At 54.2% G+C, this 13,298-nt stretch overlaps 1 protein-coding gene across 1 annotated transcript in view; it reads left to right on the forward strand.

Annotated features, from left to right (window-relative positions):
* ITGAL (integrin subunit alpha L) overlaps positions 1–13,298 on the forward strand; it is a 47,542-nt gene that overhangs the window by 24,279 nt on the left and 9,965 nt on the right. The window contains exons 18-26 of the mRNA XM_075528131.1: positions 2,262–2,332; positions 6,698–6,710; positions 8,508–8,570; positions 8,666–8,739; positions 9,004–9,145; positions 10,276–10,365; positions 10,752–10,831; positions 10,948–11,034; positions 12,274–12,349. Of these exons, the coding sequence (XP_075384246.1) occupies positions 2,262–2,332; positions 6,698–6,710; positions 8,508–8,570; positions 8,666–8,739; positions 9,004–9,145; positions 10,276–10,365; positions 10,752–10,831; positions 10,948–11,034; positions 12,274–12,349 (696 nt within the window). The remainder of the gene's footprint in view (positions 1–2,261; positions 2,333–6,697; positions 6,711–8,507; positions 8,571–8,665; positions 8,740–9,003; positions 9,146–10,275; positions 10,366–10,751; positions 10,832–10,947; positions 11,035–12,273; positions 12,350–13,298) is intronic.

The raw sequence follows: 13,298 nt of genomic DNA on the forward strand, positions 1-13,298 counted from the left end.
GCATGGGTAACAGTCTTCACACCGGGTACTCATATGTGGGCGTATCTACATGTGGGCGGACCCGCCTGGAGACGGATGGAAGAGCGGTGTCTCAGTTCCTCAGACCATCAGAAATATGTGTTTTCCGGGGGTCTCAGGTGACCCCTGTGAAAGAGTCATTCCACTCCCAAAGGGGTCGAGACCCACAGGTTGAGAACCGCTGCTTGCACCTCGAGCATGATTTTGATGGTAAACTATTGACGGCTTTTTTCACGTGTCCTGCTGCTAGGCACAGCTTTCCGAGTGTGTGCTGTGTCCTGCAGGGTCCCCCAAACTCAGAACCAAGTCCCTGCCACCACGTCGATTCCGACTCGTGGCGACCCATAGAGCAGGGTACCACCCCCCCGTGGGTTTTCCCACACTGCAATTCTTTCCAGGGCTTCCTACTCGGAAAGCCTCGTTTCTCTCCCCCCGAGCAGCTGGTGGTTTCGAACTGCTGACCTTGTGTGTGTAGCAGACCAGCACGTAACCCACTCCGCCACCAGGGCTCCTTCCTAGTTTTAATAACTACAGAATGTTCTCTCACACAGAGTATTCCGCCAAGATGCTGAACCATTCTTTGGCAAGTATAAAAGATCCTTGATTATTAACACCCGCCCCAGAAGGAGTTTTTTAAGCCTGAGTTTCAATGACAGCTGAAACATTCGGATTCACCTTGCCTGGTGACAGTCCTGTATAAAAATGGAATTGATACAAAGTCATTCTGGCCTCTTAAATAGTCCATAGGAGACCACGAATAACACTGTGGCTTATGATTTTTGAAACTTGTTTGAAACATTTTATGTTGGGAAATTTCAAACATACACACAAGTCGTGGGGGAGGGAGTAGTTTAATGAATTCCCATATAGCTATTGAAAATTTCCACAATTCTATGCTCCCAACTAATCTTATTTCATTCATAACTCAGTGCTCAGCCAATGCCCTCCGACCTCTCCTGCCCATCCCCCTTACTTTCAAACATGATTTCGGACATCTGAACATCCATTTGCTGGGGAAGAGGGGAGCATGACACAGTGGGAAGACCTCGGTGGTTGGAGGAGCTGTGGGTTCAAATCCTGCCTCTGTCACGACCTAGTTCTTTACTTTAGTCAAGTGATGTCAGCTCCCTAGACACCGTGTGGCTCACACTCAGGGCTCCCTTGTGGGTTGGGTTGGTGGAACTGTCGTGAAATAAGGTTGAGTGCACCTACAGGGTGCCAAAGGACTCACAGAGAAGACGGAGACTCTGCTCTCATCTTGAGAAGAGCTCACGGTCTCAAAGAACTAATACGCAGAATGAGGATTCACTAATTATTCTAGAACATTCTTTCTGCAAACATCCGTTGATTGCTAATGGCTGTTGTTAGCGCTCGATGGAGAAAAGTGTTGTCAGTAAAGTGCGGCACCTCCCGTGACTTGGCTCTGAGGCGTGGCAGTCTGTGCTGAGAAGCCACGCCGAGTACATCCTTGAACCCCTGAGAAGCGGTAACCTGTAGTTATTACAAATCCTCACTACTGGCCAGAGCCTAGCCAGCTAAGATCTGGAATTCCATGGCTCGTGAAATGTGAACGAGGCGGAAACCAGCCTCTAACGACCCAGGGGTCCGCAGGCACAGATGCACGGGGACAACACATACAGGTGATAGCAAAGTCACAGAGGGTAGGAGAGAGAATAAAATAGAGGAGGCAGACACATCTCATGGTCGCATGCTCACCTCAGGCCCTCTTGGTGGTCCACGTGGAGATGGGAGAAGAGAGAGTGGGAGAGCGCGTCTTTACTGTTTTGGGATCTAGACAGGGAACCATAAGACATGCATAGCCAGGAGTTACATGGGTCACAAGGTGACAGTAATCACAGTAAATCCCTGAGCTCACAGCTGAGGAAACTTAATGCCTCATTGGGGGAAGGCATGAGGGGGGCTGGGTGCTGAGGAAGGAGGAGATCACAGGATGTCTGCTTCGGTAGGGAGACAGAATCAACCATGTGCTTGCTTTAAGGCAGCACAGCTGTGAGGGGAGAATCTGTGGGAATGATTTTTAAAGCAGGATAATGTACTTGGGCTTTATCTCTAACTTACCAAAGTGGAGGCTTTCCTACCGTGGACTCCCAGCTTTCCGGATTCCCTGTGATAAGTTAGGGAACATAGTCCTCACCACATTCCCCTCAGTGTGAGTTTCCCACAGGCACACAGCTCCTCAGAGGTCATCGAGACTCAGGTCATCATCTTCTTGTCGCCCTCAGGTGTGCATCCAAGACCTCACCTCTCCCATCAACGTCTCCCTCAACTTCTCACTTGGGGAGGAGGAGGGGATGTCCAGAGACCGTCGGACGGTAAGAAGGCTGGCAGGCTGTAGCTGCAGAATTGGGGGTGGGTGGGAGAGGGGAGAGGACAGGAGGACTTCCTCTTGTTCCAGTTGAACAGAGTGACATAGGAGTCTGTGGACAGCATCAGAGACTACACACGGCTTCCTTAAGCAGGGACGGCATTTATGAGGGGATCTGTATCCACGGCCTTGGGGATCTGATCACCTCACTGGCCCTGTTATCAGAAGGGGGGGAGAGAGCCAGGGTGGGTGCTCTGGGGGACGTCAAGGGCACCTGGGTAGACTGACTCTCCAGGGCCTGGTCCCTGCAGTGAATCTGCTTCCCACCTCTCCAGTCTCCAAACACATCCCTCAAGGTGCACATTCCAGGGAGAGGATTCCAGAAGGCCTAGCTGTGGGCCCAGGACCACCCTCAGTAGTGGGAGAACAGAGGACCGGGACTAACCTGCTCACCAAATTGTATTCCATTGGGAGCAGATAGTTACTTCCAACTGGGGGGAGTGAACGAATGGAAAGCTATTGGGTAATTAAACCCTCTAGGACCTGCCTTACTTGACCTGCCGGATCACACGCTCCCCACCCAAGGTCAAAAGCCTGGTTTCCTTTAGTCAATCGCTGGCTCTCAGGCCAGAGTGTGCTCTCTGCTGGCCAGCGGCACGATCTCATAGACAGACTGGAATTTGGTCCCTGGTACAGGATGGGGAGCAGGCCTGGGGCTTCTCTGGGTCTCCTCTCTCAGCTTAGAAAACGGGTCCCACCGCTTTATACTGTGAGACCTCTTTCAGAGCGGGCAGCTTCTCGCTCCCGGGTGGCGACTGCTGACGAGCTCTTTCTTGCTTTCACTGGGCCCTGCTGCCTGCTAGTGGCGTCTAGAGTGTGTGCTCCTGAACACACCGGCTCACCCTTCTGAGATTTAGAGCTAGCCATGGGGTGACTTGCAAAAATAAAAATAAAGCTCCTGCCCCCCAGACGCTCCTGATGCACACAGGAAGAGGGTTGAACGTGTTCCCTGCCTGGAGCCCTGTTCTGAGAAAAGGGGGTGCCCATAAAAAGGACAGTTACAATCCACAGGGCTCAGTGGACATAGGGGCACCAGACCCGGAGAAGGAGAACATTCTCCCACAGAGAAGTGGACCTGACGGTCCTTCAGTGAGGGAAGATGTCAAGGGCGCAAAGGCATAGGGATGTGGGACGGGGGGAGGGGGGGTGAGGAGAGAGAAGAAAGGGGGTGACCTTTTCTTTGAGGGCCCTGAGGCATCATTAAAGGACTTTTTTATGTCTAAGAAAGAGTTTTATATCAAGAAGTAATTACATATCAAGAAGGCATCCCAGCCCATTCTAATTCAAGTCCATGAGTTCAATGCTAGTTCATAATTCTTTTTCCTTTTAAAGATCATCCTATTGGGGGCTCTTCTGGCTCTTATAACAATCCACACATCAATTGTATCGAACACATTTGTATATATGTTGCCATCCTCACTTTCTACACATTTCCTTTCTGTGCGAGCCCTTGGTATCGGCTCCTCTTTTTACCCCTTCTTCCCTGCCTCCCACCTTCATGACCCCTTGATAAATAATACATTATTATTTTCATATCTTACACCGACCACTGTCTCCCGTCCCCTGCAGTTTCTTAAAGGATTTTTTCAAAATCATTTGATTAGAGGCTCTTACAACTCTTATCACAATGCACACATACATCCATTGTGTCAAGCACATTTGTACATGTCCCTCATCCTTCTCAAAACATTTGTTTTCTGCTTGAGCCCTTGGTATCAGCTCATTTCCCCCCTCCCTCCTCATGCCCGCTTTCCTCATGAACCCTTGATAATTTATAAATTATTATTATTTTTGTCATATCTTACACTGTCCGACATCTTCATTTACCCACTTTTTCTGTTGTCCGTACACCAGGGAGGAGGTTATATGTAGATCCTTGTAATTGATTCCCCTTTCTCCTCCACCTTCCCTCCACCCTACTGCTTAAAGGGCTTCTTAAGCAGAGGAAAGAAATGTTGCTATAGTTGTTAGGTGCCATTGAGCCAGTTCTGACCCAGAGCGGCCCTCCCTACTCACAGCAGAATGAAACACTGTCCGGCCTTCCCCATCTGCACAAACGTGACGTCTGAGCCCATGGCTGCAGCCATCTGTGTCGACCCCTCTCCTGCAGAGCCTTCCTCCTTTCTGCTGCCCCTCCCACTTTACCAAGCGTGAGGTCCTTTCCCGGGGACTGGTCTCCCCTGATCGCATGTCCAAAGTCCCTGAAACGAAGTCCCGCCATCCTTACGGCCGTGCTCCTTCAAGACGGATTGGTTGGTTCTTCTGGAAGTCCACGGTCCTTCCAACACTCTCAGCCCACACCATCATCCAAATGCCTCGTCCAACGTCCAACTTTCACCTGCGTACGAGGTGACTGAAAAGGCAGTTGCTTGGGTCAGACGGACCTTCGTCCTCAAAGTAGCGTCCTTGCTCTTACCCACCTTAAAGATGTCTTGTGCAGCAGGTTTGTCCGGCGCAGTGTGGCATTCCCCTTCATGACTGCTGCCCCTACCGGTATTGGTTGTGGATCCCAGAAAAAGGAAATTCTTGTCCACCTCGATCTTCGCTCCACTTAGCCTGATATCGTCTGCTAGTCCAGCTCACACAGAGTCGCAGTTCACACCGAAGGCTGCAATACAGCGCAGAACTCGCAGGTCATACTGACGGTGAAGTGGTTCACTAAGGAATGGGGTCTGGCTTGGGATCAAGGTCGACGGGGCTGCAGTTCACGACTCGGCTCAGGAAGCATGGACGCAGTCTCCCACCTTCAGGGAAGACCAGCTCCCTGGGCCCTGCAGCCCTCCTCTGGGTCCCCTGGGCACAGCTTCTCTTGCCATCTGTCTCTGCCAGTCGGGCCCCTTCCAGGCTGTGTGCTGTTTTCAGTGTACCAGCCCTTGACCCTGTGTTCCAGCTCTTTCAGTTTTTAACTTTCTATTGTGACTTGGGGGAAGCTTCACAGGGCAGAGCATTCGGTTTACGTCCAGCGATGCACGCATCTCTTGTTCCCCTCATGCACGGCCATCTCCCCAGTGTAGCACCATTTATGCTCCTCCCTTCTGTGCTTCCTGTCCCCATTCTCCTTTTTGCCTGACCCTTCCCGTGGGTACATGCTGTCCTTTTGATTTCAAATGGCTAATCAGTCTACCGTGCGGGCACGGCACGTGTGTTACGGTCCCCTTTGTAGACCTATCTGCTGTGTGGCTGCACATGGGGCCACAGGAATGAGCTCAATTCCAGACCTGAAGGGTGACCGGCCGTCACAGCCTTGGGGTGGGGGTGGGGCTCCCTCAGTCTCTATCTGGCCGGCAGTCTGGCCTTTCTTTCTTACGAGTTTGAGTTCTGCTCCACAAGTTCTCCCACTCGATCCAGGACCTTCGAAGGCGATCCTGTTCAGATCCTGTTCAGAATGGTCAGTTGTGGTGGCTGGACACCATCTAGCTCCTCTGGTCTCAGGGTAGGGACAGCGGATGGTCACGTGGTCTTGTGGTCCCCTGGACGAGTTGTCGGCACGTGAGCTCTTTCATAAGGGCTACGCCTTCTCCAGCCCGCTGGCTCTGCTTCTCATTCTTCTTTTTAGCTGAAACCTCTGTAAGAGGCCCAACTTCTCCTTATCCATTGCAAGGCACGGGGCCCTCTGGGAGGGGGGATCACAGACTGACCAATCTTCTCCTGATACTTTTTTTTGCTTTTGCATAGTAGGCGACCCCTGACCTCATCTGCATAGTCTACTGACTAATCCCTCTGGGTGCACACCTACCACAGGACAGGCTGTAGACCGGGCCAGACAAAAAGGATCGATCCTCAACTTCCTTCCAATGACCCAGGAACTGTCCATCAGCCCTGGGCAACAGGACCAAGCCCCTGGTTGCCAGTCTCTGCTCAGGGTTTAAGGGCAAATCTCTCGAGCGGGTGGTTTTCCCAAAGAACCAAGACACAAGGCCGCATGAAGGAACTTCGTGCACCACAGGAGGTTGGCGTCCTTTGTTTGGTTGCTTGTTGGTTTTATTATGGTAAAAATATACCCAGCAAAACACTGCTGATGCGACCATTTCCAAGGGTACAATTCGGGGACACTGATTATAGTCCTTGTGTCTCTCTGGATGCTTGCCTGGAAGCTGGAGGTGGGCAGCGTGGGTGGGAATGCGGAGGGGGGGCGATGAGCAGTCGGCAGGGGGCTTCCAGCACCCCAACCTCGCAAAGAGGAGTCTGGAGGCTGCAGTCTTTCTAATAAAAGAAGTTCACCACCTGTAAAACCCTTCCCTGGTCCCCGTCACGCTCAGGATTAAGTCCCCACTTCCTAACATGTCTTCCAAGGCCCAGGGACCCGGTATATTCCCTCCAGCCAGCCAGAGCACCCCGCTGCCCCGGGTGCGTGGCCCCTGCATACCTTCCTGTCTGTCTCTTCAGCCACCTCCCTCCCACGCATCCTTGAGGTCTCTGGTATGATGGCGTTTTCGCTCCCTCTCTTTTTTTCCCCTGTTCCATTCCTTAAAACAGTTTGATTGACATGTAATTCACATGTCACACAATTCAGTTGTCCAATCCTGTTAATGAGAGTTGTACAATCATTACTACAGTCAAGTTTAGAACATGTTCTTTCTTTCTTTTTTTTAACATTTTATTAGGGGCTCATACAACTCTTATCACAGTCCATACATATACATACATCAATTATATAAAGCACATCTGTACATTCTTTGCCCTCATCATTTTCAAAGCATTTGCTCTCCACTTAAGCCCTTTGCATCAGGTCCTTTTTTCCCCCTCCCTGCTCCCCCCTCCCTCATGAACCCTTGATAATTTATAGATTGTTATTTTGTCATATCTTGCCCTATCCAGGGTCTCCCTTCCCCCCTTCTCTGCCGTCCCTCTCCCAGGGAAGAGGTCACATGTGGATCCTTGTAATCAGTTCCCCCTTTCCAACCCACTCATGTTCTTCTTTCTTATACTGGTGTTATTGGCTCCTCATTCTCTCCCCCCACCCCTCCAGAACCCCCCCCCACACACACAAAGGAACTATTCATCTAGGTACTGTCTCTGTAGATATTCTTCTCCTGGTTTTCCTATACGGAAAATCATACCCAAAATCAACCACAACAGAAACCACCACCAAAATAAAATAGAGGAGAAACCTCGATCAAAAAGAAAGGAGAAAACACTAAAAATCAGAACAGATTCAAAAGACAGGTCAAATGATCAGGGTTCAATTTTAGCCTGACTGCATCTGCAACGATCGGCTCCCAGGCATCTGCAGGACAGCAGGGCAGTTCCCACCCCGGTCTATGGTCACAGGGGGAAAGGGGCGGGGGCGGTCACTGGAGGCTTCGTCCACGTGTATGTCTCCATCTTCTTTGCTGAAACAGCTTTAAAATGGACCAAAAGGGAGGCAGTGAGAAGGTGTTACAGCCAACTCTGCAAGGTGCTCTGTGGGAGAGCACAGCCGTTCACACCCCTCCATGTGGTCAGAGGGGATTCACCAGAGGCTTGGTGCATGTGGCGGGGATAGAGCATTTCTTTAGGGGACCCTTTCTGGGATAGGGTCCCCTTGACATGCTCTTGAGGTGCCTGTACTCGCCCCAGCATGAGACCCTTCATCCCTCAATCATAAACGCCGGCACCTTGCTGCCACCATGTTGGAAGGGAGACTGCATGTCCAGTGTGCTCACGCGTGGATACCCAGTGGGCCGCCCAAGGTCGAGTCTCGAGCAGAGCAGAAATGTTGGGAAACAATGACCTTGCTCTGACAGGTGATAGTGAGCTATGGGGGTGTGGGGTGTGGGAGATGGCTCAGAGGAGAGCGATCGGTGGACAGATGAGCTCTGAGACTGGGGAGCAAGGGGCTTCAGCCATGGAAAGAAAAGCCGTGGGTGGGAGGGGCTTTTGGAAGCTGCTCCCCCAGCGCCCTGCTCTTCTGCCCAGAAGAGGGGATGAGACACCCACCCGGGCTATAGCCGTCATGGCTCGGGGAGCTGTCCCCGGAGTGGACATCTGTCCTGACTGCTGAGCTGAGATGGAGGCTGGAGAGTGGGGCCTGCCCTGAGCCCCACTCACCCGCCCTGCTCCATGAACCCCATGACCTCAAGCCCTCTCTCCTGTCCCCCGGCCCTCCCAACTCTCTGCACAGCAGGGCAAGGACATGTACTCACGGCCCATCCTGAGACCCTCTCTACACTTGGAGACGAAGGAGGTGAGAGGGGTGTGGGCCAGGCAGAGATGCCGGGGACAGGAACCCTCCGGGGTTCGGGGCCCAGCCTCCTTAGGGTTTTCTCCTTGGCCCTCCAGATCCCCTTTGAAAAGAATTGCGGCGAGGACAAGAAGTGTGAGGCAGACCTGGGGCTGTCTTTCACCCAGGCCAGGTCAGTGCGGCGCGGGGCCCCACCCCCGGTGTTTCACTGAGAAGACCTCCACTCCCCACCCCATCCCTGGCTGAGTGATTGGGGAATGCTAGTACCCGTCTCTGGGCTCCATCTCCTCCTGAGAAACAGGACTGGCACCAGCCTGGCCGAATGCCCGCCCATCGGGATTTATTGGTGTCTATTTCCCTCTGGCCCTAACAGATCCTCTGGTCCCCCAACTCCCCACCTCTTCTTGACCCCAGAACTGTTCCCTGATCTCCCCAGATCCGAAGGTCTGCGCCTGACCCCCTCCGCCAGCCTGTCCGTGGAGCTGACCTTGAAGAACAGGGGAGAAGACGCCTACTGGGTGCGCCTGGGCCTGAGCTTCCCTCGGGGACTGTCCTTCCGCAAAGTAGAGATGCTGAAGGTGAGCCGGAAGGCAGTGCCCTCCCACCACCCCACCCCCAGCCTCTACCCCCCCCAACCCTCCCCCCCCCCCCCCCCCCCCGTCCAGGCAGGGCAGCCTCCACTGTGCTCTGAGTGCAAGCAGCAGGCAGATCCCACACCTTCGGGTTGCTACTGGCTTTCAGGGGCCCTGTGTCGAAATGGGTTCTTAGCCCAGTGGCCCCATCAGACGACGTGGTCTGCCTGCAGTAGAGGTCGGGTGACCCTTACTCACAGAGTGGGGAGAAGGCCACCTGAAAAGACGTGGATGAGACTGTGGACCAGGTGGCACTCACGCCCCCGGGCCTCTGTCCGCGTTTTGCAGCCTGCCATTCCCAGGCCCCATCGTGTCACGCACGGCCCTCGTGGTCAGGGATGTTTCTTAGGTGGCAGCAATTAATGCTTCTTCGAGGGCGGGGGACATCGTGAAGAGGGACAGAGAACTTGAGAGCTAGCGGTAAAAAGATCTGGGCCCAAGTCCCTACCAGAGTCTCATCATACCTGGTTGTGAGACGTCGGGGAGGTCACTTGACCTCCCTGAGTCTCTCATTGGAGGGAGACATCTCTTCCCCCACAAGCCTGTGATGAAAATGAAGTGGGGTGATAGTGTTTAGCCTAGGACAGAGCCCAGGGTCTCAAAACCCAGCCCAACCTCTGCCATCAAGCCAACTCTGCCTCAGCGACCGGACAGGGCCGTCAAGAGCTGCCCGGAAGGTTTCACGCTGTGCTTCTCTACAGCCTCCTCTTTCTCTCAAGGAGCAGGTGCTGGGTTCGAACCCCTGACCTTGTGGTTAGCAGCCTAGTGGGCAACCCACTCATCAATTTCACAGCTGCATTTCCCCCCAGATACTTGCTGAATCTGTACATGTTGGAGCATTTTAATGCTCTCGTGATATGATCTCCTCTGAGTTACTCCCACCGCCTTCAGCTGCCCGGCGACTTCTCATTTTCCCCTGTTGTAAATACCTGCACAGCCAACGTCTTTGTACGAAACCCCGGTCTTGGTCTGATTCTTGGGACTTGACTGGGAATTCAGGGACAGACCCCTGGAGGAGATGGGTTGAGGGCCTCAAGGGCACCTTTGGAAGTCTTTCCCCCTCTTCTCCCTCCTAGCCCCACAGCCACATGCCTGTGAGTTGCGAGGAGATGACCAGCAGCCTCTCCTGCAACGTGAGCAATCCCATCTTTAAAGGAGGCAGCTCGGTGAGTGCCCCAGCTCCCTCGGCGCCAAGCAGCCAAGGGACAGTGAGCTGGCAGAGAGCAGGGGAGCCCCTGGCCTTGGGAAGGGCTTCAGGGGACTGGCAAGGAAGGGCTCACCCGGCCCTCTGCCCTGAGAGGCAGGTTGCCAACCATGTTTTTGGTATCAGACCCACCTGAGCATGGCTTATTCATTCTGTGGCCTCGTACTTCTGACTGGACCGAGGGAGACTCTGTTTCCCCATCTGCATAGTGGGGATGAAAGCCCAGCCCGGGGCTGGAGATGTTAGTGGAAACGGTTACTGTGGAGACTGGGGGTGGGGACGGTGAGATACGAGGGTGGCCCAGCCCCAGGAACCTCTCCTCCTAAATGCCCTCTCCGCCCTGGTCAGGTTGTCATCCAGGTGAGGTTCCACACACTGCCCAACAGCTCTTGGGGGGACATGCTGGAGCTGCAAGCCAACGTGACCTGGTGAGGCTCCCACCTGCATCCCTCGCCAGGCTCCTGCGTCCCAGCCACGCCCGCCCCAGCCACACCTGTCCCAGCCACGCCCTTCTTCCACACTGACCTCTCCCTTGCTCTGGCAGTGACAACGAGGACTCGGGCTTCCTGCAGGACAACACGGCCAACGGCAGCATCCCAGTCCTGTACCCCATCAATATCCTCATCGAAGAGTGAGTCCTAACCTCCTCTTCCCACCCAGTGCCCCTCAAGCCCCTTTGTTGTCCTGGAGCTGCGTCTCCAGGGAGTCATTGGGACCCACTCCGGTGACCTCCCAGGAGCCTTCCACACTCAAGAGGGGACACCCTTTCAGGCTGTTGTCAGGTCAACCTTTTCAGGTGGAAACAAAATCATCGAATCGGCTTCTCTGCAGGGTGGAGGTTTTCAGTGGAGCTCCCAACGCCTCCGTGAGCCAGCCGGGTCTCCCTGCCGTTTTACTCCCGGGGCAACGGGAGACTGGCAAGGGGGAGACACTTGCCCGCTTTCACACAGCTAGGACGTTCTGATCCCCCCCAAGCCCCAGAAGAACTCTGTTCTCAGTGGTTCTAGAAAAGGGTTCCCCTTGGGCCTGGCTTGCTGGGAACTGACAGTCAGACTGGAGGGCACACTCAGGCACAAGCACCCTGGGGCTCTCAGAAGGTTGTGACAAGAAGGGCCACGTGGCTGTGGCAGAGTTGCTTTTTCAAGGTGCCCAGGTTGCTGGGCACAGGGGACCGTGTCCGCGTCCGGCGCTCCAGCTCTAAGATAAATGCCAAACAGGAGGGCCTGAGATGGGAGCCCAGAAAGACGCGTGCGGGTCAGAGGAGAGAGGGAGGGCCACGGGCCTGGGATGGGGGAATGGGGGCGTGGGCATCAGGGCCAGGAGGGAGGGAGACCTCTCTGGTCCGAGAGAATGACTTAGGCAGAGGCATGGAGAAGGGGGGCAGATCTGAGGAGCAGAGTGGGCAGGCTTGGCAGAGGGTGAGTGTGCGATGGGAGCCGTGATAAAGCAGCTTGGGAAATGAGTGGGTCGGGACCTGGGAGGGTCAGGACCTGGCCCTGTGGGCAGCAGGGAGCCATTGGGGGGTTCTGCGTAGGTGAGTGACAGGGTCAGGTGAGCGGCCTCATGAGTGAGGTCAGTCTAGCTGTGTCCTCCGGAAGTATGGAGGGGGCAGTCCACAGACACCCAGCGAGGCTGGGTGCGATTCTCTAAGAGCCGAGCAGTGGAGCTGGGAAGGTGACGTGGGGACTGCACAGGTGTCACACCTGCTCCACTGTGGGGCGGGGAGGGCTGCCATTGGCCCAGTTTCCTTGGGGAGACGTCAGTTTGCCATCAGGATTAAAGGAGGCCAGGCAGGGGGCCAAGGCCGGCCCTTGGGCAGACTGTACCGCATCCTTCCTCACTCTCCTCTGCCTCTCCTTCCCCTTCACAGCCAGGAGGACTCCACCCTCTACATCAGTTTCACACCCAAAGGTCCCAAGACTCAGCACGTCAAACACATCTACCAGGTAGGAGCCTCCGTGTGAACAGGTTGTCCGGGGCCAGGCCTCTTCCGGAGAGCGGGGATGCAGAGACCAGCCAGGCACGGGCTCATCCGCCTCCAGTCAGGGCCTCCACCCCATTCTGTGGTCCTGTCTCTGCAGCGTCCTGCCTCCCTTAAGTGCTTTCAGGGGCTGGATACCCATTCACTCCTTTCTCCCCCCACCCCCAACCGGGATAGACCAGAGGTTCCCAAACCAATTTACAGAAAAAAAAAGAGTCCAGCAGTCAGCAGTTCTCAACTTTGCTCACGCTGGGACCTTGAATGCAGTTCCTCATGTGGGGGTGATGCCCAATCATAAAATGATTCTTGTTGCTACGTCATCACTGTCATTTTGCTACTGTGATGAATCAGGCAACCCCTGTGGAAGAGTTGTTTGACCCCCAGGGGGGTCACGACCCACAGGTTGAGAACCTCTGACTTAGCCCTTTCCTGGTGATGGAAAGCATTGGTACTCTAGCCCGTAATCCATGATGAGGTGTAGGCATCTGCTTCTTGGATCTTTCCAGCGTGCCTCCCCCACCCGCCGAGGGGGTGTGCCCCTCTTTGGGAAACACTAGGATAGATGATTTCTAGAATCACAGAACGTTGGCAACAGGAAGGTCTCTGAAGGCTCCCCGTGTGTGCTGCTGTACTGTGCTGACACACAGTGACCCGGTGGACCACTTTTAAGTGCCTTTGGTAGCAGGAATCTCACTCACCATGTTGGGCGACCACTTTGTCATCATGTCCTCCCCCCACAAAACGGACCCGCCGAGCCATGCATTTTACTGCCCGTTTTCCAAGCACCTGGTAGTAACCTCTCATCTGTTTTCTGGCATGATGAACTTGCCGGGTCTAGATAGTTCATACAAATAGGGACATAAAATCATTGTTCTTTTGTACCTGCCTGTTTTCACCGAGTATAGAGTTTTCAA

This window comes from Tenrec ecaudatus, chromosome 12 (assembly GCF_050624435.1).
Source record: "Tenrec ecaudatus isolate mTenEca1 chromosome 12, mTenEca1.hap1, whole genome shotgun sequence".
In the NCBI taxonomy this organism is placed as follows: domain Eukaryota; kingdom Metazoa; phylum Chordata; class Mammalia; order Afrosoricida; family Tenrecidae; genus Tenrec; species Tenrec ecaudatus.